The following is a 16447-nucleotide window of genomic DNA, read 5'->3' as shown; positions in this document are numbered from 1 at the left end:
TGTGGATCAGAATCTACTGATGGTTCCTCGCACACGGTTCAGGACCAGAGGAGAGAAATCCTTCCAGGCTGTTGCTCCTAAGCTTTGGAATGATCTTCCTCTCTCTTTGCGCTTGATGGATCTACTGACTCCTTTAAGAAACATCTTAAGACGTTTTTATTTGTTCAGGCTTTTCCTTGATTTTCTGGAACTCCTGTTGTGTTTTCAGTTTTATCTTGACCTTTAAAGTATATACTTTATTGAATATTGTTTTGATTGTCTACAGGGCCGGGTCTAGACAGGCATGTATGAGGGGGCAGCCACAAATCTTGAGGGGGCATTGTGCTGTTACTTACTTACTTACATGTAAGTTTGAGGGGGCACAACATTTATTTGAGGGGGCCAGGCCCCCTCTTGCCCCTGCCTAGACCCGGCCCTGATTGTCTAAGCGCTTTGTGAACCTGGTCTGGAAAAGCGCTATATAAATAAAAATTACTTACTTACTTCCTTACAACAGGATTGTTGGTAGCAGTACATAATAAAAGAATGAAACAAGATAACAAACAAGAAGCAAATAGAAAAACAGAGCCAATCACCAAGGAAATCGAATAATTATTATTTTAAAAACATGTATGAGTGAAATAAATAGACAAAGTATTTTATTGGAAAGTAAACAGTTGAGAACCATGAACTCTGACATAGAGGTTGTGAATCATTAAAGGCATAAAGCCAGAAATATATATTATCAATGAAAAGTTTCAACCATTTGAGCTCAAGGCGAGACACGATCGTCTAACATAAGCCTTGAATATATGATTCTTCTTTTTTTTTGTTTATGATCGCGTCTGATGGTGGAGCCTTCGTTGTTGACGTAATGATACGTAAATGACGTCATCTTCAGGGAGGCGGCAGCGGCGGAGCCAAACTCCCGAGCAGCAGCAGCGGCAGCAGCAACAGTGACCATCAGGCTTTGCAAAATCAGCGCTCCCTGCAAGGAAACAAAACAATACAGGACGGCGACTGTGTGCAACCAGCAGAGAACATCTCTTCACACGACAACGCGTAAGTATGTCCTCCTGGTCTGCGCTCGTCGAGCCGTCAGCGGATGCAGGTGTGATTTTTTTATTTCTATGGTGGTCGCCGAGCTGCGAGGATCCCCTTTTGTTTAGCGGCTATAAGGCCCCACTGTTTGGAACTTGAAGGGGGGCCATGTTGTTTAGCCGCCGAGTGTTTGCCTGGCGTTCCACCCAACATGCGTGTTAGCAATTAAACGCTATTAAATAAAAAACGTACGTGGCTTTTAAGAACAATAATGGGAGCTCACAGGTAAACCTCACATGAACCCCGTTTATTCACTTAATTGAACTTTGATGTCAAGCTAACCAATCATATCCGGGCCCGATGTGGCTAAAGCTAGCTCGTCGATTCCATATTGTCATATTGTTTTTAATTCCGTATTCGCTAAGCCAAACCCGGACACCCGCCAACGCGTCTATTTCTTACAGTTACATGTGGAATAAAAGCAGTGGTTTATTCTTTTTAAGTCAACGCCGAACACGCTAGCTTTTGTGCAAACGCGTTAGCCGAGCTAGCTTGCTCGGGTGCTCTGTAAGCTAACAGCACTGGACAATATCGTCAAATGTGTTTCGGGTTTTTTATTGATTTGCAGCGCGGTCAACTTTTTCCGAGGCATCGAATATTCCCCACAAATTCACAATAAGCCGCATGGATTGTGGTTTATCAAAACAAAAAGCTATCGTTACATCAACACTGTTGTTCCGACGGCTAACAGAAGGCTAGCAACTGCTAGCAAAGCTTGCTAGCTCTTCCGCCTGGGAATTGTTTTGATGTTTTCTCGCTTGCCTTCGAAAAAAGAAAAAACAGGCTTTCAAGAGTCTAGTTTCTGGTCTAGAACTATAAAGAGCGGGTTCAACTGTGATGCCGATATCACTTCATGAATATATACGACAATTTATAAATAAAAAAACAACGTCTTTAGCGGGGAGCTAACTGCATGACAATCAAACCAACAAAATGTAAGTTTTGTGACACATATGTACGTTTAGAGTATCGTTTTTTTCTTATTTTTGAAAGATGTATTGATTAATAATTATATTAATTAACTGAAGTAGAATTCTCCTGTGATCGTTATTCAGAAAAAAATATCCAAAATGTCATAACTTGGCTTAAATTTGACCTGATTTAAAAAAAAAAAAGAGGAATGTTGGTATCATTAGAAAGCAAATAAACTGGAAATAAAGTAATGTCATCAATACTTTAATCAATGAGTTAATGGTAAATTATTTGACTCTCTTGAAATATGCTTAGAAAAAACATACACACCATAAGTTTTTAAATAGACAGTAATTGAAACATGAAGCTCAGTTACAGCTAATTTTTATTGATTAAAATTCATGAAATTGGTGGCGCTGAAATTTCACTGAACATGGCTGGTCGGCTCTACCTGTGAGTCGCATCACAAGCGACGACACAATCGGCAGGTTTAAAAAACCATGTGTGAAATGATCAATTCAAAATATATTTTATTCAGATGACTGTATAACGTATAATATTATAGTGATTCCAATGAACATTCTACTTGCCTTGGTTTCCTAGCTATTTCCTGAGGGAGTTTTGTCATGTGAAAATGTTGTCGGAGATTTCTAGCGGGTGTACTTATGATACTTGCGCGTTACTTACGATATTCTTGAAAAACTAGAAAATATGTTCTACGTCATCAGAGTTGTTGTATAGTGGTGACAGAAACAAGGCAAACAGTTTGATTTGGAATACTGCAGCCCGGCAGCAACTCGGATTGCACGATCAAAAGTAAAAGGCGCTGATCGACCACTTCCGATATCCAGGAAACGGCGAATGCACACATAAATATGTACCGCGGTCGGTTTTTACTTCTGCTACTTTCTGTAAATATTACATTTATTTCCAAAAGGCCATATATTGTGGAGCGTATGCAAGCATAACTATAACTATATATTAAATGTGTCGCTTTTATTTCCTTCATAACGAAAATATATTTTTTACATTAAGTATTTAAAACGGTTTCAAACTACTACTTTTTTAAATTAATGTTGGCTACTTTAATCCTTAATAATGCATATGATTACATGCATTGGAGCTTATTTATTTAGACGTCCACTAACCGAATAATGTCTACATTGCCAGGAATGTACCAAAGTGTATAGTTCGTTGACGGAACATATATTTGCTCAAGGTCTCTGTGTCTTTTTCCTTATTTGGTCATAATAACGGCATACTAAAAAGTGGAATAAAAATGATTATTTTTGTTTCAGGCTTTCCCGTGGAATGAGCATTCCATGCAGCATCCTAGGTATGAATGACGTGGCCTGGCAGGAGACGAGAGGTGGGATGCTGCATGCAAATGGTGCTCCTGAGACCGGTGGCGTCCGGGTCCATGGTGGGGGGCCCCTAGCCACTGTCGGAGGAGCTGTACAGGCTCCTGGAGGCCCACATTTACCTGGCATGGATAGAGGCTCCAACCCCACACCTGGGACGCCGCAGCCACCCCTGAGTGGACGATCGCAAGACGATGCAACAGTTGGATACTTCTTTCAGAGGCAACCTGGAGAACAACTTGGAGGTTGTGTGCCCAGCAAGCATCGTTGGCCAACTGGAGATCCCAATCATGTTGATCAGGTAATCATGCAACTGCTACTGGAGTCATTTCATCATCACTTTCTTACTACATGTAGTTAGAAAAATGTCCTTTTCACTCTTCACTCGGGTGCAAAATTAAATATTTAAACATTTATTGAAGACCTTAATTTTTATCAACAATTTACCTCTGTGTTTTGACATCACTTAAGTTAATTCAGTAGAGTAGTAGTAAACAACAAAAAAAAAATACATTCATTCATATGTAGCTCTACGATGCATTTGCAAGAGGGAGTCATTGATCATTTACCCCTCCCCTGGCCTCTGTGTGAAACATTGCTATTAAAGGAGGATGTTTTCCTTCTTTTCCATGGCTATTGCAATGACTTGGTATTCCTAAATCTAGCAGCGATGGGTCACCTTAGCAATATTTGAAAATATTTTAAGCCCACTGTAAAAACTGCAGTAGCGAAATGGGTCCAAACACATCAAGTCCAACTTTCAAAGACAGAGTAGCCAGATTCGTAGTTTGATCATTTCTATAATTCATTCATTCATTACACTAGTAAAAAGTCACTTTTCAGTCACACCTGACTATAAACACTGTATTTTAAGCATAGATATTATCGAATTAATAGTTAAATCTGATTTATTTCAAGCGATAACTTGTTCGATTATTTAGTGACTGGGTGTTAAGTCCTCAAACAGTTTGGAACTACACGGCTGCAACTTGGTATGCTGTAATATATATATTTTCACTATTCCATTTTTAATTGTACCCAAAATATATTCTATAATGAGGAATTTGTTGAAAAACCTCTTTACAATTTTACTGTAGTGCAGGGTTCCTGAATGAATCCAGGAAAGGTCTGTGTCGTTCGCAGGTGTTCTGCCTGAACAAGAAGACACTGTTTAACCATCAAGGTGTCGACAGATGGTTATTGGTTTTCAGTCAGACACCTGGTTGTTTAAATGTGTACTCTTATTTGGCTAGAGCTAAAACCTGCACCCACTCAGACCTTCGTTGGATGAATACATGAAGACTGTAATAGTTATTAATTTTTTGTGTTTATATTGTTTTGAAGAAGTGTTTGTTTTAAGGTATCATTGGAGATTGTTGGCCTCATCATTGAGAGTGCACTGGTATTCTCAAATTCGGCTGTTGCTATCTTTAAACCAACGAGTGAGGAAGAAATTCCTCCACTCCTTACTATACAAAGATATCTGCTCATTTTATTCTAAGGCTTTCTATCAATAGACAGCGTTTTCATTTTAACTAGACTTGACCCAACTGATAAATGTTACACTTCAGAATAGTTGGCATACCTTCAAATCTCTCAAGCTTATTTTATTTCCAGGTGCATCTCTGGGATTTATTGAGTCGTGCTGCCTGTCAAATTCCTTATGCAATCTTCCAAAGTATCAGCTGAGGAAAAAAAAAATTTTTTTTTTTTTGACCTACAAGCATGCACTGACATGTTGTTATCATTATTTAGCAAATGTTCAGTTTGTCCTCTGTTCATATCAGAAACTAGCTAAGTGATCTCTGTCTTGATCCATGTATGGAAGAAAACTGTATTTAGTCTGTTGAGTGGTAAAGAAACATTATTATTATGGGAATTTTTGAGTCTTATCAATCTTAATGTGTTGTTTCTCCTCTAGGTTCGGCCTATGGATGAAATGAACTACGACTTTCAAGCTCTCGCTCTAGAGTCAAGGGGAATGGGAGAGGTATGGTGGAATTTTTCTATACATTAAAAGTGTTGTATTGGTAAAATTGATACCACATAGCTTCATATTTCACTTTAAATGTTGTTGAAACATATAAAATACTTATATTATTATGTTGGTTTTCAGTCCTTTCTGTCGCTGCTTAAGAAGGACTTGAGTTGTGCGCCAAGCTTAGTATACTTGATATACACATAGCGCAAGATTTCGTCTTTACCAACATAGAAATAGTAACTGAGATTTTATTATATTGTTTTATGCATCTGTCTAAGATTTTTGAGAATAAACAAATTTGGATAAACAATTCTGCTAATGGAGGGGTGGGCTTCAGTTGAACACAGCCTGTGATATTGTTTAACTAATATTTAAACGCAAAAGCGCCCTCTCATAACTTTGGAGATGGTTTCCAACACTTACTTATTTAAACTCCTTTTTTAAAATGTTGCAGCTTTTGCCAGCGAAGAAGCTTTGGGATTCTGACGAGCTGGCTAAGGATGGAAGGAAAGGAATGCTTCTTGGGGAGGAGTGGCGAGACAATGCGTGGGGTTCATCTCGTAAGTACCCAAAACTCTTTTCATAATCGGCTCAAAACTCGCTGCATGTGACAATCACCATCAACCTATAAATTACCTATCAATTTTTGACATCTACATTTTTCATTTAGATCATTCAGTGTCTCAACCAATCATGGTGCAGCGAAGGCCAGGCCAGAGTTTTCATGGGAATGGTGATGCCAATTCAGTGCTGTCGCCACGCTCAGAAGGCGGCGGCCTCGGGGTCAGCATGGTGGAATACGTCCTGAGCTCCTCGCCGGGAGACAAAATGGAAGGTCGCTACAGAAATGGCGGATATGTGAGTCTTCAGCCTTTAACAATTTGCTCCTCTGCGGAGACGATTGTCGGCAGTGTTAAGTTTAAATTTAACCTCGAATTCCAGGGTGGAGCAGATGCCGATCAAGATGGTCGAGAGAAAAATGATGCCCAAGAGAAAGTTTCTCCTTTTGAGGAAGACAAGAGCCCAGAATTGAAAGTGGGAGAAGAAAACGATCCTTCAAAATCCAACGGAAGAGGTCTTCTTAATGGCATGGACAGAGACTGCAAAGACTTCAAGTATGTTTGAAAATACTTTTCGTTTTTCCGTGAATGTCCTGTTAATGGTTGAGATTCTATTCTATTTTGTTAACCTAATGTTACTAACATGGACTCTCTCCTTCAGTCCCACACCAGGAAGCCGCCAAGCCTCGCCAACCGAGGCTGTGGAGAGGATGGGTCCGAGTCAGGCGGGGTTAGAGATGATGAGCCAACATCATGTACATGCCCTCCAACAGCAGCACCCCAATCAAAATAAGGCCCCGACTGAGGACTTTCAGAACCCTGAAGCCCAAAACATGGGGGGCATGGAGCAAGCAGCTGGAGTGGAATCTCTTCAGTTCGACTACGCTGGGAACCAGATTCAAGTGGACTCCTCTGGCACCCCAGTCGGGTTGTTTGACTACAACTCTCAACAGCAGGTTTGTTTGCCAACATCACAATTACAGCCAGAATGACGAGATTCACTTTTGATGCTCATGTGATTCTGCAGTTGTTCCAGCGGTCCAATCAACTGACAGTCCAGCAGCTGACCGCAGCGCAGCAGCAACAGTACGCCCTGGCAGCTGCCCAGCAGCAGCATCTTGGTATGACAGCACTTCATTACACGTGTAATTCACTAGTGTTCTGGCTCGCAGAGCATCATTTTAGTCATTCATTTCTGTGACGATGGATTGCATGTTCTTCCTTCTCAGCCGGACTTGCTCCTGCTTTCGTGCCAAACCCTTACATCATTAACGCAGCGCCCCCAGGTGCTGACCCCTACACTGCTGCTGGTTTGGCAGCAGCTACACTTGCAGGTATGTGCAAACTTTCGTCCTCTTTGGCATGATGTTGCCAAACCTTCTGTAGAAGGACCTCAAGAGTAAGGCATAGCAACAACGACCAAGTGGATTCAGCAGTCACAGCTTTTTAGGAACTTGATTAATATTTCTATATATGAAATAAAAACATTGATCCACTTGCATCGTCCGCAAAATCCTTCAATTAAATTCCTGCTTCAGTAAAAGGGAAACTGGAATAATTGTGTTATATCAACATGCACTTGGGTGTTAAATGATGGAGTTAATGGTTTTGGTGCAGTTTCATTTTGTTGTGAAGAGAAAATAATTTCATATTATTTTCACAGGCCCAACTGTGGTTCCGCCGCAGTATTATGGGGTTCCTTGGGGTGTTTACCCAGCCAACCTTTTCCAGCAACAGGCTGCAAACACTGCCAATCACTCAGCCAACCAACAAGCAAACAACCAGGGACAAGGACATGGACAACAACAGGTAAGAATTGCTTCTTTCCTACCTTGATCTTTGACTTTCATGATGCATACATTTACATTCATGGATATGCTTAAGAATTTCCTATACATTTACAGAACCAACAACAAAATAATTTAATCATGTAAACCTGAGAAGTGTTTATTCATTTTCCTTTTCTTCTCTAGGTGATGCGTACAGGAAATAACCAGCGTCCTCTTACTCCTGGTCAAGGCCAACAGAGTCAGCAAGAATCTCTCGCTGCAGCAGCCGCAGCAAACCCAGCCCTGGCGTATGCTGGAATGTCTGGTATTAACATTATTCATCTCGATACTCTACACATGTTACTGTCAGTTCAAATCTAAACCCCAGATATTTTCTTCTCAGGCTATCAAGTGTTGGCCCCTGCAGCATACTATGACCAGACTGGTGCACTGGTAATGGGCCCCGGAGCTCGCACTGGTCTCGGTGGTCCTGTTCGTCTGGTACAGACCCCTCTGCTGATCAACCCTGCTGCAGCACAAGCTGGTGTGTACTACACTCTACTGATTTAATCAACAAGTGACTGATACAGACCTTGTTCTGAATGTTTTATCTATATCGACTGATCATCCAATGCACCCAAATCTACATTTAAGCTACTACATTAGATAAAAGGATGAAAGATGACATGGAATAAAGATCAAAGGGGCTGGACTAGCTCAAATAATACCTTCTCGCTTGGAATCTTCAAAGTTTTCTTATTGGCAAGAAGCCTTGTTATATGCAAGGTTGTTGGTTTCCAACATCTCCATACATCTGCAATTAATGCTCAAGTTCGTCTGATTTTAACTCCCAGTCAAACACACTTTGCCACAATTTCTTTGAATTGGTTTTTACTTTGCGCTGTTGAAATCTTCCATTAGACGGATCTGTTGAAAATGTAAATGGTTACCTGTGCCTCCTTTTATCCTAGAATATCATTTCAAGTATTGCCAATAAAGGACTATATATGTGTAAAGCATGCGCAAATTTCTTTAAAATTTGTTCACCTTTTGCACAGAAGAAGGCTGAAAATTCTACAAAGCTTATTCAGTATTTGATCCTTAATTTTGGTTTCCTATGATCTCTGACCTCGTCTGTTTGGCCCCACGCAGCTGCTGTATCTGCGTCTGGCTCTGGAAACAACATGTCTGGACCTCCAGCCAACGGCTTATACCGCTCCATGCCTCAACCACAACCTCAGCCCCAACAGCAGCAGGCACCTCCTCAGAACAGCGGCCTGCCTTCCAGCTCTTTCTATGGCTCCGGCTCGGTCCCGAACACCTCTCAAAGCAGCTCACTCTTCTCACACAATTCTGCTGGGCCGCAACCTCCAAGCTCCTCGCTTGGCTTCAGTAGCACCGGAGGCTCTCTAGGTGTGGGTCTGGGCTCTGCTCTGGGAGGCTTTGGTTCGTCTGGTTGGTGTCCAACCTATTTGTTTTATATACATTTGTTGTTGTTAGATGCTAATATAAGTTTTTGGTTACAGTATCCAGCTCCACCAGTAGCAGTGTGTCACGCAGGGACTCTCTGCTGGCAAGTTCTGATCTTTACAAACGTGGTGGGAGCAGTTTAACTCCCATTGGTCAGCCTTTCTACAACAGCCTCGGGTACTCTTCTTCACCGAGCCCAATCGGTCTGACTCCTGGCCACTCTCCTTTGACGCCCCCTCCATCCCTGCCCTCCTCTCATGGCTCCTCCTCCAGCCTCCACCTCGGTAAGTGACTGTAAACTGTTACAATCAAATTACATCTGGGTTATTTTATGAAACCGGTGCTTTGTCGCCTATGCCTAAAGAAATATTTGAAATCATGAAAAACGGTACATCCATACTTCTTATTAAAATGACCCCATATACTTTTGTAAAATATTACATATTTTATTTATTTTGTACAGTTTCTAATCTTCACACTATACTAGCATTGGTATCAATGAGCTAAGCTAGCAGGTAAAATTACATTGCAGTACATTTTCTTTGACTGACTGTTGTAAAGCTTTATATCTACTATATTTAACTAACTGAAATGGTTAAAAAAAAATCAAATTGTCTAGGAACTTGGGGCCTTGGTTCTAAGCAAGGGTGATGTGGACTTTGTAACAATAGGATTGTCGTTACTGTTACTAAGCCTGTTTGTAGAACCACAGGACGAGACTGAATCATATCGTAGAGGGAAGGAACATGATTTGTGAAACCAAAAAGCCGGTTTTATAGAACGACCCAAATATAATTTTCTTCGTTTACAATGAAGTTCTTTGTTTGGGTTGTTAACAACACTCTGCTTTGACATTTATCTTAAGATTATCATGCTGCAATCGTAGGTGGCCTGACAAACGGCAGCGGGCGCTACATCTCCGCAGCGCCAGGCGCAGAAGCGAAATACCGCAGTGCCGGCGGAACATCCAGTCTCTTTAATTCCACTAGCCAGCTGTTTCCACCGTCGCGGCCCCGTTACAGTCGCTCTGACGTGATGCCGTCAGGCCGCAGCCGCCTCCTGGAAGACTTCAGGAACAACCGCTTCCCAAACCTGCAGCTCCGTGACCTTCCAGGACACATGGTGGAGTTCTCACAAGATCAACATGGCTCCAGGTGATACAACCATGCTGAACGTCAAAAATGGAGGAAACTCTGCAAGATGGAATCGTATAATATAGAATCGGAATCAATTTGTCCCTCTAGATTCATTCAACAGAAGTTGGAGCGAGCTACCCCTGCTGAGAGGCAGATGGTTTTCGGAGAGATTCTGCAAGCTGCATATCAACTGATGACCGACGTATTCGGGAACTACGTCATCCAAAAGTTCTTTGAGGTAGTCGCTCCCGAAAACTCGTCAAGTATATTTCCATGCGAGATTCTAACCCTGGTTTTCCCCATCAGTTTGGAAGTGCCGACCAGAAGTTGGCCCTGGCAACACGTATCCGAGGACATGTCCTGCCTTTGGCGTTGCAGATGTATGGCTGCAGGGTCATCCAGAAAGCCCTGGAGTCCATATCCTCTGACCAGCAGGTAATTGTAAGTGAATTTAATTATTTATTTTGGTCAACTGTGTAGCTTTTTCACATTCCTTTAACAATGTTTTTTTTTCCTTATTCCCCCGTCTTCAGAGTGACATCGTCCGTGAGCTGGACGGCCACGTGTTGAAGTGTGTCAAAGACCAGAACGGGAACCATGTGGTGCAGAAGTGCATCGAGTGTGTGCAGCCTCAAGCGCTCCAATTTATTATCGATGCCTTCCAAGGACAGGTGAGTGTTGAAGTGTAAAAAAAACACTGCTTAACGATATTGATCACCTTAATTTTAGTTCTCGAGCAGGTTTTTATTAATGTTCAAACGTGTATTTTACAGGTGTTTGTTCTGTCCACACACCCGTACGGCTGCCGAGTGATCCAGAGGATTTTGGAGCACTGCACTCAGGAGCAGACTCTGCCCATCTTGGAAGAGCTCCACCAGCACTCGGAGCAGCTGGGTCAGGTGTGTTGGCGGGCCCTCGTCCTTTTCACATTCTCATGTTCATTCAACTGTGCTCGTCTCATGTGTCCACTCATGTTTTTTGTGTAATTGGCTCCAAGTATTGCAATGAATGCGATGTTGTATGAGTTGTCATTACATCTGTCATGTGTGTTTAAACATCCACCTGCCCCCCCTTCACTTATTCCATCTAGAAATATCAAGGCGTTTCATTGGAGATGACACCCAAAACATATTATACAGTGTCCCGCGATGCACTGTTCAAGGTCAGAGCAATTTGCCTCTCTCTTACGGAAGACCGTGCTTCTTTCCTCTCTCTTACTTTATCAACAGTTCTAATTTAACAACGTAGGCTTTTTCTTCTAACGCACCAAGATTGTCTATTTCTCGCCTCTTTCCTTCTTTTGCTTCACCCCTCTGAGGCTTCACGTCACCTGGTTGCTGCCCACTTCTCTTCCTCTTTAGCCTGCAGCATCTTCTAATCAATCTGCTGAATCTTTTTCTCACCATCAACACAATTAAACAGAAAAAAAATGTTTTGGAGAGTTTCACCAAGCAAAAGCATAGTCGGTAAAACATTATCCAAGGTGGAGTCCATTACCGACCCAGCAAACTAATATTTGCTGGGTCATGTAAGTTCTCATCACCAATGGTTTCACCACCCATTTCTGAAGGGGCAAAGATGCTAGTGGTTTGGCCTCGACAACCAGCAGCATCCGCATTGTCCGACCTTCCGCGTGATGACAGGATGGTCTGACAGAAATCACAGCAGGGGTGTCTCTCATTCATCTACTTCTCATTGTCGAGATGCATGACGACCTCACACCTATTTAAGTTTGTTTGTGAAAGCTAGTGCATGAAAAACCACCCTGCCTGTCAATCAAACGTTCCACTCGCGTGTTTGCTGAGCTTCTGACTGCACTGCCTCCTGCAGGATCAATACGGTAACTACGTCATCCAGCATGTTCTGGAGCACGGGCGACCCGAGGACAAGAGCAAGATAGTGGCGGAAGTTCGTGGGAAGGTTCTAATCCTGAGCCAACACAAATTTGCAAGGTATTTTTTTTGCTGAGATCTTTTTATATTATATTTGCTATAATTGTAAATGAGGTATGATTGTATGAAAGTATACAAGTTCCCTCAGAATATTAAATTGTTGAATGTTAAAAGTTTCTACTAAAATGTTTTTTTTTTAAGCATTTCATTAGTTTTTTTTTATATTTAATAATTTAATTTTATAATTTCTATATTGAAAGTTGGATTTTAATTTTTTTTTCAATGTTTTTATATTTCAAAAATTGTGTAATTTAATAAAGTCTCAACAATTGAAATGTTATACTTATCATTCAAAGTTATGATTGCACTCATTTACTTCTATACAAATGCAACCACCTCAAATCAACACAATCATTTTTTAGGATTATTGTGATGTCGCATATTTCTGGCCTCGTAATTTGGCCTAGAAAAAAACCCGCCTCTTTGCTAAAGAGAGTCTAGAACAGGAAGTTTGACTTTTAAACTTAAAAAATGTTCACCTGCCCCACCTTTGAGGTGGTTTCCAGGTTGTGTGTTTTATATCTGCTCACTCATCAGCCAGGATTGTCGATGAACTTGTCAAACTGCTGCGTCATAATTTCATAGAAGTGTCACTGACTAGAAAATACTATCAAAGGCTTTAGTTGTAATGCTTTGACGCTGTTGTTACAAAATTACACTTTTTTAGCTTGTCTGCCAACCAACAACATTTATTTTAAAATCATATCATGCTGTCTTACTTATTTCTGTCAGAGCCACCTATGAAGGGAAAACACCGTAATCAGGGGTTTATGGAGCAGCTCAGAAGAAACTAAACGTGACAACATATGTGATGCACTGTTCGAGCTCTAAAAAACCTGATGTTTGCAGTAACGTGGTGGAGAAGTGTGTGATCCACTCCTCACGTGCCGAGAGAGCTCTGCTGATCGACGAGGTGTGCTGCCAGAAGGACGGACCCCACAGCGCCCTCTACACCATGATGAAGGACCAATACGCCAACTACGTCGTCCAAAGAATGATAGACATGGCTGAACCTGCTCAACGGAAGATCATCATGCACAAGGTCGGTCACCTTCAGATCCACAATTTTATTTATAGATGTGTTGAACAATGGGTGCATTTGTCTTGTAGCTTGCAAACCTCATTTGTGAATTCAGATGTTTATTATTTCATAGAGAAAAGAAAAAAAAGTTAAATTTGTATAATTTTAATATATAAATGCATTCACTTAATTTATATTTTAGCTAAAATAGAAAGGTAGGAGTCAATGCTTGGTAGTTGAAAGATATGAAAAGAAACTAAATCCTAAAATAATTTCAAAATAAAGTTCTTGTTTTTGACTGCTTGGCGGAAAGATCTTAAAACATACAAATCATACTTTTATGTTTTTATCTACAACTAACATGCAAATATTTACAGTGTTTGTTCATTTTTGTGTTGCAATTAAACTTCTGGCATCAAGAGGGCAGCAGTCCTTACCACCTCCGCAGCTTAACCCCCGTGTTATCTCTGGGTCAAGGTGACTATGAAGGCCCGAAAACAAATGTGTATGAAGTCGTTCACCCTGACCCAGAGACAACACAAGGGATACCACAAACGCATTTGAGAATAACACCAGGGTTAAGGATCCTGGCTAAGACTGAGGATGAGAGGAGACGGTTGACAGTGGCTGCTAAACATTCAGTATTAAATAATTATTCTTACGCTCTAAAACTCTTCTTCTCCTCAGATTCGACCTCACATCGCCACGCTGCGAAAATACACCTACGGCAAGCACATCCTTGCCAAGCTAGAAAAGTACTACATGAAGAGTGGATCAGAACTGGGCCCCATAGGCGGACCCACCAACGGCCTCATGTAGTGAGGGAGAGGCGGAGGAGCCTCCGTGCCCCCTGTTCCGCCACAGGAGTTAGCCTTCAACACCCCCTTTCAACCCACATTTTTCGGAGGATACCAAATCTACAGACACCTTCACCTAAGACACTGACGCCCCTGCCTCACTGGCGCCCCCTGGCAGGCCTATTTCCTGGGTAAAGCACAAACCCGTTGTTAATGATGTAATTGTTGTATTTGACTGGTTTTCATATACTCTTGTACATTTAGTTTTTTACCTTGTAAATTCTGTGTAGAAAAGAAAACAACACATTTGATGAAATTTAAGATTCTTACAATTAACACCAGCAAGTGACTTTACAAGGCTAAATTGGGTGATCCTTTGAATAAAAAATAATTCCATTTGCTTTTGTAACCAGACTAATGTCAGCTGATTTGATCACTCTAGAGAATTGAGATTTGTACACTATGAAATCGGAGCTAGTGTTTGCTATGCCAAAGCAGCCGTTTGGACTAGTTTTTAATCCCGCCGCGTAGTATGGATGGACCCCCTGAGGGGCCTCTCCTCAGGTGAGTACTGTGAGTCGTGTGCCGCAGTCACCCAGTCTTTTTTTTGAAGACCAACTTGTGCGCCTAGGGGATTGGTGCTTGTTTTTAGGCTTGAGGCAACTTTCATGCGGTGGCTTCTTCTCGCCTTTTTCTTGCCTCCCCCCCGAGGCCGTCAGTCTTATTCATGACACAAACACCCCTGAGCTGCTGAATCCACTGATCCCAATATGGGCGTCTTTCGTTCAGGTACTCTGCGTTATGCAAGTTAACTTATAGAAACGGAGCATGAGATTTGGTCGTACAGTGGGCGTGTAACGTGGATTAATCTTTACATTAACTGATCGTCGGGGCTGGGCGGGTGATGCTTTTTTTTTCCGCGGGGGTGGGCGAGGGCGTATGCATTGGCATGCTGTGACGGCTTTTTAATCCTTGGAATGATTTTTTTCTTTATCATGTTTCGTGTAACATCTAATCTGTCTTGTAGTTTTGAGATGAACACTGCCGTAGAAATCTTTATGTACTGAATTTTCATCTCTTGCTTAGACGTAGTTTAGCAATGTGTAGCATCTTTATGTACGAGTAATTGTTGCTTTTTTGGGTAGCGGGGCTTGCAGCAATGATCGGACCCCCACCTGCCTGAAGGTTGGAGAAGTCCAAAAATTACAAAAAAAAAAAAAAAAAAAAACTTTTGAAGTGGAGATTATCCCAGCTTTGTTTATCAGAGATGAAATTAACTAGATTAGTGGGATCTTCGGATGAGGGGATATTTAAAAACATTTTTATATATATTTGATTTTTTTAATCTTTTTTTTTTTATTCTGTTGGGTATGCCAGTGTTTTGGTTGGAGGCCGGTGGGGCCATCACTAGCTAAACTAATGACCTGTTATGCTCATAGTGGCTTCTTTGCTTTATATGAATAATTGTAGAATACATGTAGTATATGTGCAGTTAATAAGTGTAAGATTATTAGTTTTATTAAAATATGTCTAGTTGTGGTGTTACAGGCCTTGCAAATTTGTAGTGATGCTTTTATTTTGTCTGTACAGTTGTATATTTGTAAACGTTATGCTGTAAATGGGATGTCTTTTACACTTTGTGGGGAGAAAAAAAAATAAGGCAAATGTTCATTTTGATGTGTGTGTATATTCATCACTCCTTTCCCCTTGAATATAATGTATACAGTTTTATTTGATCAAGTGTTATTTTTAACGAAACAAAACGATATGGCTTCACAATCTGGCATGGTTTCTTTTTTGTTTTTAATCTATTATGGAAAAAAGGCCAGCCTCTCTTTGTACTGGAGCTGTAACATCAACTGTTGATAGTCTTTCTGATGTGTGACAGTCAAAACTGTTCAAAATCCGACATGGAAACGACACAGGATACGACGAGAATTATTTTTGTACAGAAGAGTGCTGTATTTTGGAACAGCTACTACTACCTTGTAATCAAAAACAATGTAAAATATTGTCAATTATATAAATATGAACATATGAGTTTTGTCACACTGTCAAAGTCATGTACATTTTCAGGTGGCCTTATGTACATTTCCAGATGTTAGATGAAGAAACAAACTCATTTTTGGAAGCAGAATTGTGACTATGTATGATTAAACTGTTCTTCTAACATTTGAATTTTTTTGCAGTTTTTCGGTTTCCTCAGAGGAATTAAGAACAATTTTCCGACATGTTTCCTTTCTGGTTCGCCGCCACAAATCAGCCTCTTTAACCGTGTTGATCACTAGTACACCTTCCTTTATCGTGTGCCGACTCATTATTCCATCTCTTTTCCTTGTTTCTGGGAGTCTCTGTGTCCAACTTGCCATCCTAAATTTAAGAAACGTATAATTAAAAAATTAAAGGGA

General features: G+C 41.0%; 1 protein-coding gene across 8 annotated transcripts; it reads left to right on the top strand.

Annotated features, from left to right (window-relative positions):
• Nucleotides 1-903: 903 nt before the first annotated feature.
• pum2 (pumilio RNA-binding family member 2) lies at nt 904-16217 on the top strand. Of its 8 annotated transcripts, none has more exons than XM_087805848.1 (23): nt 904-1041; nt 3291-3654; nt 5275-5343; nt 5789-5894; nt 6005-6192; nt 6277-6449; nt 6556-6850; nt 6922-7015; nt 7124-7228; nt 7558-7703; nt 7868-7988; nt 8067-8207; nt 8816-9109; nt 9190-9417; nt 9999-10287; nt 10378-10507; nt 10576-10710; nt 10803-10940; nt 11043-11168; nt 11360-11431; nt 12100-12221; nt 13071-13263; nt 13930-16217. In XM_087805848.1, exons 2-23 carry the CDS (start codon nt 3304-3306, stop codon nt 14059-14061), a joined length of 3648 nt encoding a protein of 1215 aa, XP_087661974.1. In that variant the 5' UTR covers nt 904-1041; nt 3291-3303; the 3' UTR covers nt 14062-16217. The 8 variants fall into 8 exon arrangements, with proteins under 8 accessions (XP_087661974.1, XP_087661975.1, XP_087661973.1 ...); XM_087805849.1 differs by having other exon boundaries at nt 8816-9118; nt 10020-10287; XM_087805847.1 differs by having other exon boundaries at nt 8816-9118; nt 10576-10704.
• Nucleotides 16218-16447: the final 230 nt, after the last annotated feature.

This window comes from Callionymus lyra, chromosome 13, assembly GCF_982586985.1.
Source record: "Callionymus lyra chromosome 13, fCalLyr1.hap1.1, whole genome shotgun sequence".
NCBI classification, from domain to species: domain Eukaryota; kingdom Metazoa; phylum Chordata; class Actinopteri; order Syngnathiformes; family Callionymidae; genus Callionymus; species Callionymus lyra.
The sequence above is the reverse complement of the archived record's forward strand: the minus strand, read 5'-3'. Positions and strand labels throughout refer to the sequence as shown.